The sequence below is a fragment of the Haliotis rubra genome, unplaced genomic scaffold, assembly GCF_003918875.1.
Source record: "Haliotis rubra isolate DU_JTF1 unplaced genomic scaffold, ASM391887v1 Scf492, whole genome shotgun sequence".
In the NCBI taxonomy this organism is placed as follows: domain Eukaryota; kingdom Metazoa; phylum Mollusca; class Gastropoda; order Lepetellida; family Haliotidae; genus Haliotis; species Haliotis rubra.
This window is the reverse complement of record NW_025767182.1, coordinates 363,699-385,011: the sequence shown is the minus strand read 5'-3', so window position 1 is coordinate 385,011 and position 21,313 is coordinate 363,699. Positions and strand designations below refer to the sequence as shown.

The 21,313-nt window shown below is 40.3% G+C and overlaps 1 protein-coding gene across 3 annotated transcripts in view; it reads right to left on the bottom strand.

The window, feature by feature from the left end:
* Nucleotides 1–656: 656 nt before the first annotated feature.
* Nucleotides 657–21,313, bottom strand: part of LOC124291482 (espin-like) — a 91,589-nt gene continuing 70,932 nt past the window's right edge. The window contains exons 4-12 of one of the 3 annotated variants that reach the window (XM_046728468.1): nt 19,864–19,998; nt 14,810–14,921; nt 13,469–13,540; nt 8,569–9,706; nt 7,952–8,171; nt 6,443–6,604; nt 5,398–5,477; nt 5,067–5,083; nt 1,135–1,266 (exon numbers count right to left, since the gene is read on the bottom strand). In XM_046728468.1, coding sequence (XP_046584424.1) covers nt 5,077–5,083; nt 5,398–5,477; nt 6,443–6,604; nt 7,952–8,171; nt 8,569–9,706; nt 13,469–13,540; nt 14,810–14,921; nt 19,864–19,998 — 1,926 coding nt within the window. In that variant the 3' untranslated portion in view covers nt 1,135–1,266; nt 5,067–5,076. Of the gene's footprint in view, nt 1,267–5,066; nt 5,084–5,397; nt 5,478–6,442; nt 6,605–7,951; nt 8,172–8,568; nt 9,707–13,468; nt 13,541–14,809; nt 14,922–19,863; nt 19,999–21,313 lie in introns of all 3 variants that reach the window. The other 2 variants (XM_046728466.1, XM_046728467.1) reach the window with 2 other exon arrangements.

Here is a 21,313-nt window from a genome sequence, read left to right as displayed (position 1 = left end):
TATGGCAGCAGTCTGTAATAATCGAGTCTGGCCAGACCATCCAGTGATCAACAGCATGAGCATCGTTCTACGCAATTGGGGACCGATGACATGTGTCAACAAAGTCAGCGAGACTGACCACCCGATCCCGTTTGTCGCCTCTTACGACAAGCATGGGTTACTGAAGACCAATTCCTGGATCTTCACGGGTGGATAGGTTTGATGATTGAGTGCGACTAATATCTTGTAGATGTTATCACATCAGCATTTAACATTGCCATTAGACTGGCACATCCCCTTGCAAGTTCAAATACCTCCTCATGTCAATAAATTTCTGTTGTCAGTGTGATAACAAAAGATTCAAGTTCACTATCCATCACTCAGTCACATGATTCTGGCAGCAACATGTTCAACAAGATATGTCATGTACCGGGTATTTGTTTGCTTCAGACAGCCTTAGTATCAAGGCCTGCTCTTGAAGATCACAAAAAATTAAACCCATGTAATCACAAATCATCAGAAGAAATTAGATCTGAAATGTATACCATTAATGCTGTACAAATGTTACACAAAATCATACATATATTGAACAGTGTTGTAGCATTTCTAACATCTGTGAAATTGGCAACTTCATTTTCAACAAAAAAAATCCCTAAAAAACAATCAATATCTCGTATCACACCTCACTTGCATATTCAATATTGTCAATGCACTGTATAATGTGTGTGCATCTATGTATGACTGTGTAAATATACACTAACAGGGCCCCAGAAATTATTAGGGGCCGACAACACATGTATATGTATAAACCAAAAGTTCCACAGACTCAGCATTGCAGCAGCTTCCTGTCACGAGCAATGGAGCGGCTGAAGGTGACATGGGATATGTACATGTGATAACAAAAAACAATAACAAAATCTCAGTTCAATATGAATCTTCATACAGGAACTTAACCTCCAGATGCTCTTGGATGTTCATCCAAGTGTCAGGCTATGTCCTTTGAGCCTAGTGTGAGGTTATGATCCTAGTCTTGGACTATGATATGTCGAGTATCCAGCTATGGTATGCTAGAATGATCTGGATTCTTCGCTGGTCAGTTTAATCTGACCAACCTTAAACTACACAATCAGCCAAAATTCAAATAACTGAATAACAATAAACTAATTGATGCCTTTCTTCTTGCGAAGCTGTGTCTGCCAGGACGTTAAAGGTCGACCATCTTCGTCCACATGTGCTGTATTATTGACAGTCTCAAGTTTTGCAGGTGCTGGGTGTTTCTCATTCTTTCTGAAAGCACATCAAAGTTATTCGAATGAGTGAAATATTTTGTTTGAGTGGCATTTTAGAAGTTGAGACGTACAATATATAACAAGTTTTATGGATAACAACTTCTTTATTTTCGTGAGTGCGACGTTTCGATACAGATTCTTGTACCGTTGTCAAGCAAGAGTGATACATTATATATGCAGCTCCTACACTTCATGTATCACTCTTGCTTGACAACGGTACAAGAATCTGTATCGAAACGTCGCACTCACGAAAATAAAGAAGTTGTTATCCATAAAACTTGTTATATATTGAGTGAAATATTCTTTTCTGCCCGCTCATACCCCTCTATTGCCATGGCAACAGCATCTTTGACTATACTCTGTCAAATTATGATCCTTGGTTATCAACTGTATCATATCTCCATCAATAATGATTCATATTTTGGACATATTTCGCTACAGTAACTTTGCCATGAGCCATATTTGATAAATACACACTGAAATGTTGTTAGACCAAACAAGATACATCTTGTGTTATGTTCATGATAGAAAATGAGGAGATAGTGTTGTCATTCCCCGTAACAAAATTTTGGCAGCAACTGTGTCCAGGATCTTTATTAAAAGAAAGAAATGAAATATAGAAAATTTACAATAAAATATAGTATGCTAGATAATTAAAGAAGTGAAATTGTCAGCCTCGAAAGAATGATTCATATCTTTTTTTAACTCATGTCTCTGTCTACTCAGTTAAAAGACAAGATATGATTGTTCCTCTTAATTCCTGCAATCGGCACTATTTAGGGGGGAGTGAGTTTAGTCTTACGCTGTTTTTAGTAATATTCCAGCAACATCATGGCGGGGAACACCAGAAATGGGCTTCACACATTGTACGCATGTGGGGAATTGAACCTGAGCTTCAGCACGATGAGTGAAGCCACCATACTACTCCACCACCCCCTGATATTTGGGAATCAAACACATTTCAATCTGAAGCATTTGATGTCTTCATAGTAGTTGTATATTCACAGTGGGCCAAAACCAAAAAGGCCTATATCACACGTCAAATTTTCATAAAGTCAGTCGAGAACTACGCTTTCACAGAAACATCTCAGTGTCACACCAAACAGTAAATATGTGTCAATCTGTACTGAATATATCACATGCTTTATTTTGTATACGTTTGTATCATCAAATTATTTTACCTTTGCAAACAAACGGATAAAATGTCTGAAAAGATATTAAGGTCCTGTTCACAAAGACTGTGACTGAGTTTGGTTTTACGCCGCTTTTAGCAATATTCCAGCAACATCACGGCGGGAGACACCAGAAATGGGCTTCACACATTGTACCCATCTGGGGATTCGAACCCGGGTCTTCGGCGTGACGAGCCAACGCTTTAACCACTAGGCTACCCCACCGCCCCTGTTCACAAAGAATTTATAAAGATTTGAAAGTATGTGAGTATGATCGGTCGTCTGAGAGCTAAGACTACATTGTTGAACACTGCCTAGATTTGATATTTTACAGGGTAGTAATACTACGGGTATTGTTTGTCTGTTGTGCACAATACAAGACGTTTGAGATCACCAACCCATTCACCAGCATGCTATTAGCAGAGTATTGTGTTAACATACAGTTCCTTTTAAGCAGAAAATGACAGAAACAGAAGTGACTTGACTTGGCAATGCGACAGCAGCACATAAACTTCCATATAACCCGCTCTCATGCAGACAGGGATACAGCATACAATATTTCTAAATATTTCTTGTCAAATCAACTGATATACTCTTAACATAGATAATAAATTTTACATGAGTTTTACCTTTGTTGTTTAACACCTGGGCTAGACAAACCAGTGACCGATATATGAATAATGCTGTCAGGACACGTGGACCCACCATGAACAAAGTCACAAACTCTTTCTTCCTGATAAATTTAATTCACTGTACCAGCATATAGTCTGTTTGCAGTGAAAACGTACCAATGAACTTCACTTTAAACTTCCATATAACCCGCTCTCATGCAGACAGGGATACAGCATACAATATTTTAAAAATATTTCTTGTCAAATAAACTGATATACTCTTAACATAGATAATAAATTTTACATGAGTTTTACCTTTGTTGTTTAACACCTGGGCTAGACAAACCAGTGACTGATATATGAATAATGCTGTCAAGACACGTGCACCCACCATGAACAAAGTCACAAACTCTTTCTTCCTGATAAATTTAATTCACTGTACCAACATATAGACTGTTTGTAGTTAAAACGTACCGATGAATTTCACTTTAAACAAACCAGTAAATCGAATAAAGTGAAATTAAGATTGCGAATCCTCATAATTTTACTTTGCCAATTGAACATCTATATCTCAGAATTTTATTCAACTCAAGATAAAAGTTGTTTAACAAACGATCATAGTTTCAAATCGCTATTATTGGTTTGTATAACAAGGGGGTGTGCACATTAAATGAAGCACCGAGAACGAGTAGGGTTGGTTTCTACGGTGGTCTAAGTTAACGCTCATCATGCACCGCACGTGCATTTGTTTCACTGTTCCAACTACTGCGTTTACCCCCTTGTAATACAACCCAATAATAGCGATTTGAATCTATGATCGTTTGTTAAACAACTTTTATCTTAAGTAGAATAAAATTCTGAGATTTAAATGTTTAATTGGCAAGGTAAAATTATGAGGATTCGCAATCTAATTTCACATTATTTGATTTACTTTTTTGTTAAAGTAAAATTCATTGGTATGTTTTTACTGAAAACAGACTATAGGTAGCTAAGAACTTGAGCATGACTTTAAGATGTTTTTAGCAATATTCCAGCAATATCATGGTGAGGGGACACCAGAAATGGCCTTCACACATTGAGCCCATGTCGGGTATCAAACCCAGGTCTTCGGTGTGATGATGGACTGCATTACCCACTACATTACACCATCACCACAAATGAAATCTGGAATATATTAAACCCCAACGGCTTGGAAGATCAACTGAAGAAACAATAAGTGTGGAAGCAACATGTCACTGCAGTACAATATATTGGTCAACACCTGTTTAAATTAGTCATTGATTCTGTTGAATTACTTCATATTTATTCAGGTACATGTAGAAAATGATTTTTTCCCCAGCACTTTTCAAACAAACAAATTACTTAACAAACAGCTGACACTTGTACAACATCACATGGGGAACAGTAGTTTTGGTGCGGGTTAATAATAACAGCTATTTGTAAAGCGCCTGTTTCCATACACTTGTGCATGCTCAAGGCGCTAACAGATTATAGGTTAATGGGTAATTACGACAATCTACCTATCGTAAGCCAGGTCTAGTTTTGTTAGATTATAATTTAATCCCTTCAGGAAGAGTTTATTAAAATATATCATCAAAGTTATGGAGATCATTTTGGGACCATATATTCAGTGTGATACTTTTTCACTCCTCGCTCATTATGATACTCATGCTATCAGCCACTTGTTTGCCTGTCCCTGGTGACAATGTACAGCACTATATGATACGGCATAAAACATAATCACTGACTCGTTACAAAAGATGCATTGACCATGTCAGGATTGTGAGACAAACAGTCGGATTTTATGAGTGCTTCATTCATCGAACTCACATTCACCAGTCAGCATATCCGTTCATCAAATACAAAAGTATTAATTATAAATTCTTAAATATACATATTAGTTTGCTACATGTTACAAAATGTTTATCATTTGTTGTTAGTTAAAGCTCTACTATATAGCTCATAAATATAAGCATGTCATAACCTGGGGCGTGAAGCATACATAAAAAACTTACCGCATGTTGCTCAGTTTCTACAATATAGGTATAATGAACAATGACGTGTGACATAAACATAAAGAACAGTGGACAAGCTCTCAGTGATAGTGTTGTCATTATCATATTTCTCTCTGTCTGTCCAGACAAATAGGATCAGCTATAAAAACTAGGCAGGTAGTCAACAAATTCATAAAATAATTGTTAAAAATACAATTTAACCTGTTAGGTTCAAAGACCTGTTGATGCTGTCATAATGTTGTAACCCTGTTCAGGGCCATATCGCGGACTTTCAGAAGTGGTCAGGTCTGACAGAGTTATCTCCCTTTGTTCTGTCTATTGTTGTACTCACTTGCCGCTTGTTTCCTTCTTCTCTATGAGAGCTCGCTTCCAGGCCGGCACATTCCGGAATCTTGCTTCTTCTGCTTCAACCTTAACAAAATGGTAGCAATGTTAAAGTAAAACATTTCTGGAAAAAATCCAGCAACGGCTTACAATTCTGAAATGTGGCCATAAATACATATTACAGAAAAAACTACATGAAGTTAGTGTCACGGGTATACTCAAATTATAAAGACTTCTTTGCAATGAGCATTTCCTGGACAAATCAGACAGCAAGTCGATCATTAATTACAGTAATCTTCAAATATTACAATTAGCGTGTCATTACTTCTCGTTCATTGCAATATGTTAACAAGACACTTGACACTTTTACACAATAACCACTCATCAAGCAAGTCTTACAAAAGCTTGTTTGAAGATAAAGCTCCCCCAAATCCAAGAAGTGATACAAATTAGTTGCATCACATCAGATTATCAAATGGCATGACAGAAGTTTTCGTTTTAATATTCTACCAGTCTCCACTTTAGTGAAAATGTATCAATTTGACAAAGTTGCCTGTCTCACTTTGCGGATTTATAATTACCATCCATGAATAAATGCATGTGCAAAAAGAGCTATATGCTGATTTGATTAGTGTTAATATTATCTTGACAACTAGTCGTCTATAGTTGACAGTGGAGAGACTTTTGTTGAATGTTCTGAGGATTATTTTTATTTGTATTCAAAGTACAGGATTTATGGATAGGATGTAAAAGAGGTAAAGGATTCATAAGCATTAAGCAAGTTGAGCTCTGGTTTGTCTTTCAATCAGAACTTAAATAATATAGATGACATCAAATTCTGACCAATCTGATAATAAGTTGTCAAACATCAAACATGAGACTTCAGTAAGTTGTCACTTCCAACATGTGACTGAAACATGAGCAAAATGGGGCGACAAGTACCAGGTTGAAATTTCTTGACAATGATGATGTGTCATTTGTACCTAAATACAAATCATTGTATTAGTTTGATTATAAATTCAGACTACAGAGGCCAGACAGGAAGTATTCACCTTCCGCCGTTCCTCAGCTTCCTTCTGAGCCTTCTCTGCGATCCCCTTAGCTAGCATCTGTTTCTTCCACTGAGGAATTGGCTGCCCGGTGGAATCCTTCTCAGGCACCTGGTCAAGGAAGTTCTTGGGGTCAAACTCCCCTTCTAACCGGCTGACTGGGGCCTGTAGGAAGGTACAACACACAGGTGAACATCTTCTAATGCATTTCATTTGTTTGTTAGTTCTTACACGGTTGGATTGAAGACAACATATTTCAGAATCATCACATTCTGCTGGCTTAATAGGCTCGTAAAGCTCAAGGTAATGACGGTGAAACATTTTATTTTGGTGAGACCCATGAGTACAGTACTGGCAAAACAAGAATCATAAAAAGGGTGACCTCAAACCCATTGGAGTTTGGACTGCAACTTCCAACAAATTGAGATTCCAATGTGAACTTCAAGGTAGGATCCATATTAATCCAGACAACCCTTCCAGGACTCATTGCCTTATGAATTACTTGTATTTGGAAGTGACATCTCTTCAAAAATAACCAATCCAGTGATTGATAATATGAACAAAGACAAAAGCCATAGGGTATGATGACACCAAGTAAACAAGCCTGACAATCTATTGCATTAAGTAACCTCTTACAACTGGCATAAGTTTCAGGGGATCTATTCTACCAAGCAGAGAGTGATCAAGCAAGATGGGTTTTATATCGCATTTAGCAATATTCCAGCAATATCACAAAGGGGAACACCAGAGATGTGCTTCACACATTCTACCTATGTGGGGAATGTGACAAGCGGATGCTTTAACCACTTGGCTACCCTATTGTCACACATTGTGCCCATGTGGGGAATTGAACCTGGGGATTCATTGTGACAAGTGGATGCTTTAACCACTTGGCTACCCCACTGTCACACATTGTGCCCATGTGGGGAATTGAACCTGGGGATTCATTGTGACAAGTGGATGCTTTAACCACTTGGCTACCCTATTGTCACACATTGTGCCCATGTGGGGAATTGAACCTGGGGATTCATTGTGACAAGTGGATGCTTTAACCACTTGGCTACCCTATTGTCACACATTGTGCCCATGTGGGGAATTGAACCTGGGGATTCATTGTGACAAGTGGATGCTTTAACCACTTGGCTACCCTATTGTCACACATTGTGCCCATGTGGGGAATTGAACCTGGGGATTCATTGTGACAAGTGGATGCTTTAACCACTTGGCTACCCCACTGTCACACATTGTGCCCATGTGGGGAATTGAACCCGGGGATTCATTGTGACAAGTGGATGCTTTAACCACTTGGCTACCCTATTGTCACACATTGTGCCCATGTGGGGAATTGAACCTGGGGATTCATTGTGACATGTGGATGCTTTAACCACTTGGCTACCCCACTGTCACACATTGTGCCCATGTGGGGAATAAAACCAGGACCCCTGGTGTGGCAAGCGGATGCTACCAATTCTACCCATGAACACCTATAGGTACTCGGCGCCTGTAACACACCTGCTTGGGCTGTGCAGGTTGAGGTTGACCTCCTCCCATATTCCCGTTGCCGAAGGAGAACACCATGGTGGCGCCCCGGTTAGGACCCTTGGATGTCTTCAGCCCTGACTTCCCCGGCCCTGCCTGCAGCTCAGCTATGAGGTCGCCGGGTGCAATGCGTGGTGCAGGCCTTACAAAGCCATTCTGGTTCTGGAAGGCGCCCCCGGACAGGCTGGATGGCCTGGAACGATGAATGTGTCACTATCAACATGTGGCTTAATTGGTAATAAACCATGGCTGCTCATATATTAGAACAAACACACATATACTTACAAATTTAACCAAATATTAGTCTATTTCATTCATTAATAAAACTCAATATTCATGGTCAAAGCTGACTGCCCATTTCCCAAACATCCAGAAGCCATATCTGAGTCAACACTGATTATACAGTCCTTATTCATGATGAAGACACCCTAACCCATATTTATAATCATCACTGACAAGACTGATTCATGATCAACAGCCCCTAGCCCTTATCTTGGATCCGCAGGCCCTCATCCATATTCATGATCAGCATATAGATGGGCAGTACATTCACGGTGATGATTACTTAGTTGTCCCAGATGAGGACTTACTTTATGTTTGCGTTGCTTGGCGACGGCGTGCGGTCCTCCACTGGAGGTGGGGAGGGGTGGGGAGGGGTAGGGTGGAGAAGGGGTGAGTTCTGTGATGCTGGTACAGCTGATGCATGTGGCGTCACTTTCGGGGGCAGGGCTGACATCATGATGCTTCCTAATGGACTGAAGCCAACTGGGCGACCACTTGCAGGGGCACTGTGTTTAACCATGGAGGTCCCATTAGTCACAGACGTTGTGGTTGCTGATGTAGTTCCATTAGTAATTCCGTTACTTGCGCCGACAGTCTTGTTCTCAGACACACTTGATGAAGACTGAGGTTTCACAACAGACTGACCTACAGAGTTTCTGGGAGATACATCACCATTTGTCATCCGCCCATTGGCAGCTGATCCATTAACTGTGGCGGTCGCGGACGACGTAGCAGAATGGTCGGCTGGAGAGGGGGTCATTGTCATTATCAGCTTGGGCTGGTTGGGCTTCACAGGTGTAGTGCCTGTCACATTGCCATTTTGTTTCGAGTGGGTCTTAATATCACGTGAACCTGTCCCATCATCTATACGAATAGTACTGCCTCTGATCTGAATCACAGTCTTCTTTGACCCCCCATTCTGAGATGCTTCCCTTGGTGAAGCCATGTTACCACTAGGCTCCTTTTCTTCAATCACAACATTCCTTCCCCTGGCATACAATTCGGAATATCGCCAGGACGATATGTTGTGTGTCGGAATCGTCTCCCCCGACTCCTCACAGCTGTCACAGCTACGAGTAGTGTCGTACTTTGAGTGTGGACGACTCTCAAACCGAGCTCTTGCAGCTGAAAACGGAACTCTTTGAGGTGAAGGTACTTTCACTCTTCCATCCTGGGCATCGGATTCCTCAAACTCTCTTGAAGCTGATGCTGATAGTGAACTCAAGGTGGATGCTGTTGAGGACAACTCGCTCACCACTGATCCACGATTGCGACCGTTGTATGGTGGTGACACTGGTGGTGAAGGAGGTCGCAGTGATGAGGGTGAAGGTGACCTGTGGGCAGATGACCTTTCACCTGGCTGAAGGACACATTCAGGCTCTCCGGTTTCCTTAGATAAACGTCGACGGTAGTCTGGATTCTTGTTATTATGGACCTCTGCAAAAACTGCAACAACAAACAGACACCAGTTCATAGGAAGGAACAATTTCCCAGATGGGACTCAACCCCCCAAAAGTACTAGAATCTGTACTTTACTGAGAAAGTGTAATCCCAAATACAACATACGTTACAAGGAACAATTTCATGTGTTTCAATTATAATAAGATAAATATACATAAACAAGGTTAACTAAGGTGATTTACACTTATTAAATTTAGAAATGAATAAATCCGCAAAAATGTCAATGCGCTGTAAAATAAAACAGAAGTATTCCAACAGGATCAATATCTGCCTTTATAACTTTCCACCACAAAACACAACAAAACAAGGGAAGGCAAACAAAGGGAGGTAACTGGGGTATAAAGCAAAGAAGCAGAGAAATATAAGAACCTATAGGGAGGCGATACACTAGACGAGGGGCACTACTGGTATTGCCAGTACAATGTACAAAACTGAGTACAAGACTGGGATCTTTGCTTCTGTAGTATCTCTAATGTTTTCATCGTGATATTGCAGGAATTTTGCTAAAAGCTATCCAAACTATACTCAAACACTAACATTCCACTTTTGGGATGTGACTGTGATTCCTTAAGGTGATAGCTGACTGTCAAACTCTGGACCAAATTAAGGCTATCACACACCCCTGTATATATGGACATTATCACGCACCTATGTACATCAGCTAGCGCTGATATTGCCAGTATATATATAGATCACACACCCATGCCCATATCTTGCTCCTCGTCACCTAGATAAGGTGATAATATTTGTATCAAATATACTGAGAGAAAGAAATAAAGGATCATTGAAAAATTCAAGCGTTCCTTGATTATTTCCCAGTTTTCATCACCACAGCGCTATTCAAAGCTGGTGATGAAAACGGGAAACTATTACAGGTACGCTTGAATTTTCTGTGATCCTTTATTTATTTCTCTCAGTATATTTCTATTTTGATACATTATGCCATGCCATACATATCTTTTGATAAGATTCACCATGACGAGGCCTACTCGAGAGAGAAAGAGATCATACTCCCCATACAATGTTGAAGGTGTGTCTGACCCATAACCATGTTTTACCAAGTGGAAAATGTCTAAAATTGCCATCATGTGGGGTTTTCCTCCACATCAAGCTGATACACCATGACATAACTGAAACACTGTTGAAGCAGCGTAACACCCAGCTGCAGCCCACTCAGCCATAGACAAGATAAAACTACCTGGATATTGACCGGTCAGATAAACATGACCTTTCCCCACCTGCCTTGGTGTTTTAAACCTAATCAAAGGACGAGTACAAACCTATAGTCCTCTGAGCAAGTAGTCAGACCAGCTTGACTGGATTTGTAGTCAAATCAAAGACTGTTGGTTAATAGTTTTATAACTACCCTCATCAATTTATAGTCAGAACTGAGAAGTCAGGGGTGTCACAATGCAAATCTAACATCATAGGAGCATTTAAACATGTTCACATAATGAGAAACACTCTTTATGGATAGTCAACTTCTTTACTGCAATAGATGCAACGTTTCGGTGCAGATGCTAACATTGTTATCAAGCAAATTATGATGCCACTTATAGATCACAAACCGAAACTAGAACAGATATTCCACTAACCTTTGAACAGTGCTCCTGCTGGTAGACTAAATTACATCTGCTTTCATGGAGAACCACCCAAAATATAATCAGAATAAGTATTTCTTATATACTTTGGCAAATGACCACAGCCCCTCCTAGAATAGCCCCGATGGAAGCCTATATGCTGGACAGTAATCTGCACTAATAGGATTATCTACAATCGACAGCAGTGCATATTGGATCAATACAAGCTGATGTGGAAGAAATGTGTAGATGAAAAAGAAATGGTGCAAAACAAGCAAGGTGCAAAGTGGAGGGAACAACTCGAGAACTGTTCTTGCTCTGACATCAGAAGACACCCGACTGATAATGTACACATGTATACCGTATACACCTAAAAAAATGACCTTGGCATTTACCCAAGTGACAATTTTTTGGATGTGAATAACCTTGAAACTAAACATTTCTCACAAAAGTTTCTTGGCAAATATCTGCCCCTTCCCTGCTGTTGTTTTTGTCAAATAACCTTCATAATGTGCACAGGAAAATATATCCTATCATGTGAATATTTGCTCTTAGCAGAGGGTGTTTGTAAAGACTATGTACAGACCAATCAGGAAGTTGGTCAGGAGATATTTATGAAGATTAATTATAGAATGGTCTCGACGTTTGCCAAGGGGCACTTATTGGAGCAGGGTGTAGGTATTGTTTTTTATGAAAATATTACAAAATAAGAGACATTTCATTTCTATCCAGTGATTTTAAGTCCATACACTTTATGTCTTGTTTTTAAGACAAACAAACCTTCATCTGGCTCGGTAAACCTATATATTCATAGTAGCTAGTGCTTGACTGAAATACAACATTTTAACATTTCTGTCGGTACTTTTGACAAAACATTAATGTCCATATTTTGGCACTGGAATCAATTTTGATGTTATGTCTTTATCTGACTCTTGCCTTTTGACATCATATATTAACAAGCATTTGATCTTGCATGGCTTCAACAAGAAAACCTCACAGAAATACCTTTTCTTGAAAATACTGGCAACAATGATTGGATTTAAGTGTTTTAAAGTGTTTTTATTTTAAGAAGTTAAAGGAATGCTGTAATCCGTGGATAAAACTAACACCTTGGTGTATACAGGGAGCTTCTTCATATAACCTGTAGTCAACTGTGTAATAAGGAGACAAACAGCCAGTGCTTCTTAAGCCCTGTGTCTACAGATTTTAGAGGAAAAGTATTTGCTAAAGCAAGGCTAGAAATTTCAGAAATAGTTTCCAGGCAAACGGCACACGTTTCAACCACCCACCAGTGATCTGTTTGCCTCCGCGGGCAGCTTCTCGACTCGTGTAATAACCGTAGTCGGAGCAAGACGAGGCGACTGTAATACACAACACATACAGCTACACATCCAAGACCAAACTTATCAAAGTTATTGAGGGAAAAGTCAGATCAAAGCAGATCAGGATCATTATCCAATTCCAGTGGAGTAATTACTTACTTAGCTGACCGTCTGCTCACTGCTTCAGAAACTGATCTTACTGCTAAGGTTATCCTACTCCCATACCTTAACATAGACTTACCACCTCCATACAAGACATAGTATGTACAGTAATGATTATAATTCCAGCATTATTTTCATTTCTATCCAGTGATTTTAAGTCCATACACTTTATGTCTTGTTTTTAAGACAAACAAACCTTCATCTGGCTCGGTAAACCTATATATTCATAGTAGCTAGTGCTTGACTGAAATACAACATTTTAACATTTCTGTCGGTACTTTTGACAAAACATTAATGTCCATATTTTGGCACTGGAATCAATTTTGATGTTATGTCTTTATCTGACTCTTGCCTTTTGACATCATATATTAACAAGCATTTGATCTTGCATGGCTTCAACAAGAAAACCTCACAGAAATACCTTTTCTTGAATTTAAGTGTTTTAAAGTGTTTTATTTTAAGAAGTTAAAGGAATGCTGTAATCCGTGGATAAAACTAACACCTTGGTGTATACAGGGGAGCTTCTTCATATAACCTGTAGTCAACTGTGTAATAAGGAGACAAACAGCCAGTGCTTCTTAAGCCCTGTGTCTACAGATTTTAGAGGAAAAGTATTTGCTAAAGCAAGGCTAGAAATTTCAGAAATAGTTTCCAGGCAAACGGCACACGTTTCAACCACCCACCAGTGATCTGTTTGCCTCCGCGGGCAGCTTCTCGACTCGTGTAATAACCGTAGTCGGAGCAAGACGAGGCGACTGTAATACACAACACATACAGCTACACATCCAAGACCAAACTTATCAAAGTTATTGAGGGAAAAGTCAGATCAAAGCAGATCAGGATCATTATCCAATTCCAGTGGAGTAATTACTTACTTAGCTGACCGTCTGCTCACTGCTTCAGAAACTGATCTTACTGCTAAGGTTATCCTACTCCCATACCTTAACATAGACTTACCACCTCCATACAAGACATAGTATGTACAGTAATGATTATAATTCCAGCATTATTTTCATTCCCTATCAACCTTGTCTTATAGTTTGAAAAGTCAGACCCAAGCAGAACATGGTCGTTAGACAGGGTGAAGCATCTCAGTGGAGTACATACTTAGTTTAACCATCTGCTCACTGTTGCAGAAAGTGATCTTAGCACTCAGGTTATCGTAACCCCCATACCGTAACATAGACTTACACCTAAACTTATTCCTATTACATTATTGAGGGAAAAGACAGGTTGAAACACAGCATTATCATTATCCAATTCCAAAAAGTACTCACTTAGCTTAACCATCTGGGCACTGCTGCAGAAAGTGATATCAGTGCTTAGGTTATCGTAACTCCCATATCTTAACACTCACACCTCCATGCAAGACAATACATGTACAGTAATGATAACAAAATTACAGCATCCATCCTGTAGGGAGACCTACATGCCGGTTACATTACTTAGTTTCCTGAGTTGAAAACAGACATACTGGAGTCTTTTTCAACAACTAAAATTTCCTTGATTTTCAAGACCTTGGAAATAGTTTGCTGGACAATTTGGTCGCTAATTAACATAAACTGTGCAAAGGAACATAGTAAATATAATTATGAAGTACAATAGGTTGTATTCTCATGCAAAAATACTCTTACTGAGCACAGGATCTAGTGCAAAAACAACAAAACCAAAAATAACAAGTACACATAAATTAGGGAGGAAAAGAAAGGATCTTGTCAAAATGGGATCTACACACATGGGCATAACTGTAACCATGATTTTTTAATCCTGCATGGCACCACCATAATAAACATTGTTACACGGTACACTATTTTCTCATCAAATTTGGATCAAAGTACAATATAATATTATACACATCATACCTTTAAAATCCAAAGTTACAGATTTTTCACATTTGTTTACAAATATTTTTGCTTTTTGCTTCATGAATATATATTAACACTGCTATTTAAGTTATATGACAGTAAGTAGGTAAGTATCACCTTGAATGATACCAGCATTAATTTGGAAGGCAAGATTATTACCTGATGCAGGTCTGTTCAGTTGGTGTCCTTGGAAACCGCTGGGCTGAGGGCGTCTTTCTGGAGTCCCACGACTGGTGCTGGGGATGACAAGAGGTGGCTGGGCAGACGGGGGCTGCAACAGACAGGGGCAAGTTACTCTGTAGTAGCCCATAGTATTCCAGCAATATCACGGCGGGGGACACCAGAAATGGGCTTCACACACTGTACTCATGTGGGGAATCAAACTCGAGTCTTCAGCGTGACAAGTGAATGCTTTAACCACTAAGCTACCTCACCGACTTCAGGATATATGAAGGTGGGGTCCTGTATTGAATCTGGACTGCAATGTCAACTGGACTGACTGCCTGACTGAGTTTGGTTTTTACGCCGCTTCTAGCAATATTCCAGCAACATCACGGCGGGGGACACCAGAAATGGGCTTCACACATTGTGCCCATGTGGGGTTTCGAACCCGGGTCTTCGGCGTGACGAGCCAACGCTTTAACCATTAGGCTACCCCACCGCCCCTTAATGTCAACTGGAGTGACATCCAAGCAAACAAGGCACTACGTCTGACCACTAGGGATGTCACGATACACAAGTTTCATGAATCGATACGTATCATGATACCAATGTCACTTCTGCGGCACTATTGCGTAAATTTGGTTACATTTTGAACATTAATATTTCATATTTCATAATTGTCCATGAAAAGATCAACATTTCTGATTTCACAGAGATTAAAAAGTTCTAACTTCCCATCTTTGTGCATGAAAAATAATCATTTATCATAACTCTCATAACAAAAAAACATGATACAATTGCAAAATGTAAAACGATACATGACAACTTCTTTGAGTGGCAGTTTAGAAGTTGGGAAGTACAATATAGATATGGATAACAACTTCTTTTTATTCGTGAGTGCGACGTTTCGATACAGATTCTTGTACCGTTGTCGAGCATAATGGAACATGAAGAAGGGGGAAGTGTATATATACTGGATGTAACAATGTAACAAAGAAAACAACATAATTAATCTGTATCGAAACGTCGCACTCACGAATAAAAAGAAGTTGTTATCCATAAAGTTTGTTCTATAATGATACATGACAACTGATGACATCACTTGGGGACACTACAGCCTTAGTCCTATTTAGCCAGCATCAGCAATCCTCATGTCAGTAGAAAGAAGACACAATTAGCCATCCTCCTCTGACACGTGTGCCAGGTGAAAATACACGATGGACATACACAGATCTTTGGATTCTTGACACACAATTTTGACCAGCAGGTTTTTCTAGAGGCTTCTGAGAGTCATAGCAAGTTTCTGAGGTGATAATACTTGCTGTGTTCAATTGTGTTTGATAAATTAAGTGTTCTTGTCTATCAGGTCTCCAAATAAATCCAAATGTTCCATGTAATACAGTGATGAAGTATTCCAGTATTCTTTACACAGTAATGTCTTATGATGTACAGTAAAACAGTGTTTCATGGTAAACATGCAATGTCATCTAAGATGCATAGTAAAACTGGTTTTCCAAGCTGCTTCACACAACCTGACTCCATAATCAAACTAGTGTTCTGTTCTGATCATAAAACTAGTGTTCCCTGTTGATAACAGAACTTGTGCTAGCTGTTGATCACAAATCAAATATTCCCTGTTGATGATAAAACTGAAGTAACCTGTTGATACATACGACTTTTGAAGATAAAACTAGTATTCCCTAATGAAAATAAACTAGTATTCCCTAATGAAAATAAACTAGTATTCCCTAATGAAGATAAAACTAGTATTCCCTGATAATGATAAAACCATTATTCCTAGATGAAGATAAAACTAGTATTTCCTTATGAAGACAAAACCATTATTCCCAGATAAAGATAAAATGAGTATTCCCTGATGAAGATAAAACCAGCATTCCCTGATGAACCTAAAACTGGCGTTCCGTGATGTTAACCCGGTGTTTTCTTGTCCCAGATCAACACATCATGTCAAACTTCTCCCACTCACATGATCTTCAAAAATTAAAAACTTGACAAGAACCCACCCACAGCTGAAGTCATGACATTAATCAAGGACAACACACCAACTACTCACCTTCACTGAGGCCTATGTCACTAATTTACATGGAACAGTTTGTACTTCAACGCTTATCTGCAGGAAGTGTGCTGATGAGAGCACCTCCAGATCATGCAGCTGTTACATCACTGACCCTCACACAAGCATACGATAACAGTCTGCCCACTTCAGGTGGTACAACTATATATAGTCCAGTTGGTGGATATCTTCAGCCCGGTGGAACATAACCCTTACATCACGAAGCTTCATCATAACAGTGTGCCCGCTAGAGGTGACACAACTAAATATAGACAGCTGGTGGATAAAGAGCTCTATGGAACATAGTTGGAGGTGGATATGTAAATATATCCTGCGTTGTTGTAATCCTTAGGCTTTTATCAGGGAATTCAGTTCAGGACTGTGTCACTGTATTTAAAAACATTTGTTGTCTGGTAAACGTGACAGTATTTAGAGATGGCTGCCTAGTGTTGTATCCATGGTTGAAGTTTTAACTCTGTCAATACAATGTGACATAAGCTGATTAGGATGGCAAGTACAGCGGGCACAAAGGCAGACTAATCCGTTACTAACTTTTCTTTATTCTGAAGTGAAAAGGAAAATATTTGTTGAGTGCAAACAGCTACAAAAGTATTTTTAAAAATTGTTTTGTTTCTTGTATAACTTAACGTTCAACATTATTACACCATATGAGGATGGTCTTTGAATACAACACAAATGGAGACCACACAATCCAGTGATTTACATCATAGCATCAATATATGTCACTGGGATGACATGACCATCAATTGAAGAAACTGGGCTTCAACAGCCATTTAACATTAGAGCATCATCCTTGATAATCCAGCGATCCACCATCTTCCTTCTATCATGATAAATGCTCTGGACACATCCACCTCCATATCTCCACATTGCCTGCTCTCTCTTCCTCATCACTTTGGAATCAACAACCAATCAAAATGCCTCCTCTGAACACAAGTTTGGCAAAGATCAATATTTAAAATCATATCAATATCCATGTAATTGTCCAAGAGCTGTTATAAACAAACTGGAAAATTTACTTTCTTTAATAATAAGACAAGGCTAGTGATACACTTCAAGTTATAAGATTCCTGTGGTTTATGAAACAGATAACAACTGGGTACTGGAGAGCAACTTGTTTTGTTCATGAAAGAAGGCTGTACTTTGAACTGATTGATTTTAGTCTCATGTCATTCAAACCAGACTCAGAACAAGGCATGATGTCTGATAGGTGTACAGCAGCTATCATCACAGAATAGCGACACAGTACCCTGGGTTATCAGGGATGACAAGGCATGATGTCTGATAGATTTACAGCGGCTAGCATCACAGAATGGAGACACAGTACCATCGGTTATCGGGGATGACAAGGCATGATGTCTGATAGATTTACAGCGGCTAGCATCACAGAATGGAGACACAGTACCATCGGTTATCGGGGATGACAAGGCATGATGTCTCACATAGGTGTCCATAGGTTATTGGCTAGCATCACAGAATGAAATGGACACAGTACCATAGGTTATCGGGGATGACAAGGCATGATGTCTGATAGGTGTACAGCGGCTAGCATCACAGAATGGAGACACAGTACCATAGGTTATCGGGGATGACAAGGCATGATGTCTGATAGGTGTACAGCGGCTAGCATCACAGAATAGCGACACAGTACCATAGGTTATCGGGGATGACAAGGCATGATGTCTGATAGGTGTACAGCAGCTTTCATCACAGAATGGAGACACAGTACCATCGGTTATCGGGGATGACAAGGCATGATGTCTGATAGATTTACAGCGGCTAGCATCACAGAATGGAGACACAGTACCATCGGTTATCGGGGATGACAAGGCATGATGTCTGATAGGTGTACAGTGGCTAGCATCACAGAATAGCGACACAGTACCATAGGTTATTGGGGATGACAAGGCTTGATGTCTGATAGGTGTACAGTGGCTATCATCACAGAATGGAGACACAGTACCATAGGTTATCGGGGATGACAAGGCATGATGTCTGATAGGTGTACAGTGGCTAGCATCACAGAATAGCGACACAGTACCATAGGTTATCGGGGATGACAAGGCACGATGTCTGATAGGTGTACAGCGGCTAGCATCACAGAATAGCGACACAGTACCATAGGTTATCGGGGATGACAAGGCATGATGTCTGATAGGTGTAGCACAGAATGGCAGCTTTCATCACAGAATGGAGACACAGTACCATAATGGAGACACAGTTATCGGGGATGACAAGGCATGATGTCTGATAGATTTACAGCGGCTAGCATCACAGAATAGAGACACAGTACCATAGGTTATCGGGGATGACAAGGCAAGATGTCTGATAGGTGTACAGCTGCTAGCATCACAGAATGGAGACACAGTACCCTGGGTTATCGGGGATGACAAGGCATGATGTCTGATAGGTGTACAGCGGCTAGCATCACAGAATAGCGGCACAGTACCATAGGTTATCAGGGATGACAAGGCATGATGTCTGATAGATTTACAGCGGCTAGCATCACAGAATGGAGACACAGTACCCTGGGTTATCGGGGATGACATGGCATGATGTCTGATAGATTTACAGTGGCTATCATCACAGAATGGAGACACAGTACCATAGGTTATCGGGGATGACATGGCATGATGTCTGATAGATTTACAGCGGCTATCATCACAGAATGGAGACACAGTACCATAGGTTATCGGGGATGATATGGCATGATGTCTGATAGATTTACAGTGCCTATCATCACAGAATGGAGACACAGTACCCTGGGTTATCGGGGATGACATGGCATGATGTCTGATAGATTTACAGCGGCTAGCATCACAGAATGGAGACACAGTACCCTGGGTTATTGGGGATGACAAGGCATGATGTCTGATAGGTGTACAGCGGCTAGCATCACAGAATAGCGACACAGTACCATAGGTTATCGGGGATGAGAGTGGAAGCATCTATTTACCTGTAGCTTGACTTCTCCCCGTATGAGACGAGCACAGTAAGGCTGGTTGCACTTCTCAGCTAGCTCCGCAGCAGTCAGTCCCTTGTTGTCTGTGATGTTACAGTTACATCCATCGTCCAGCAGCACCTGAATACACTGCAAGATAGAAGAAACAGTGAGTGAGTGAGTGAGTGAGTGAGTGAGTGAGTGAGTGAGTGAGTGAGTGAGTGAGTGAGTGAGTGAGTGAGTTGGATTTTACTTCGCTGCTAGCAATATTCCAGTGATATCTGGGTACCAGAAATATCATCCAAACATTGTACCATGAAGGGAATCAAACCACATGACAAACCAACACTTTAACCATTAACCTACCCATAGCCCTGGGAACTTGAGGTATGGGTGTCCAGACCAATCGGCTGGCATATGTAATGCATTATTTGTTCAGAAGATTACATGTATTGGCAGAAATTCTGCAGTCAAGTGTTCGGGGAAGGTGGCATACAGCATTCAAATATAAACACATGGTGCTAACAGAGTTCTGATAATGTAAGTATCAGTGCCAAATGTACAAGTCAATATTTAGGATAGTATGTACATGGTGTAAGATACACAGAGTTCTGGACAGGTCACATGTCATAGGACATAGCATAGACAGTGTGGGGCAGTACATATTGTGTTGGTGATAATCAATAGTTAAGGACAGTTCTTGTGTCATGGGAGACAGTATGGACAGTTTGGCACTGTACATATGGTGTAGGTGACAACATGCAGTTCAGGACAGTTCCCGTGTCATGGGAGACAGTATGGACAGTTTGGCACTGTACATATGGTGTAGGTGACAACATGCAGTTCAGGACAGTTCTCGTGTCATGGGAGACAGTAAGGACAGTTTGGCACTGTACATATGGTGTAGGTGACAACATGCAGTTCAGGACAGTTCTCGTGTCATGGGAGACAGTATGGACAGTTTGGCACTGTACATATGGTGTAGGTGACAACATGCAGTTCAGGACAGTTCTCGTGTCATGGGAGACAGTATGGACAGTTCGGCACTGTACATATGGTGTAGGTGACAACATGCAGTTCAGGACAGTTCTCGTGTCATGGGAGACAGTATGGACAGTTTGGCACTGTACATATGGTGTAGGTGACAACATGCAGTTCAGGACAGTTCTCGTGTCATAGGAGACAGTATGGACAGTTTGGCACTGTACATATGGTGTAGGTCACAACATGCAGTTCAGGACAGTTCTCGTGTCATGGGAGACAGTATGGACAGTTTGGCACTGTACATATGGTGTAGGTGACAACATGCAGTTCAGGACAGTTCTCGTGTTATAGGACACAGTATGGACAGTTTGGCACTGTACATATGGTGTAGGTGACAACATGCTGTTCAGGACAGTTCTCGTGTCATAGGAGACAGTATGGACAGTTTGGCACTGTACATATGGTGTAGGTGACAACATGC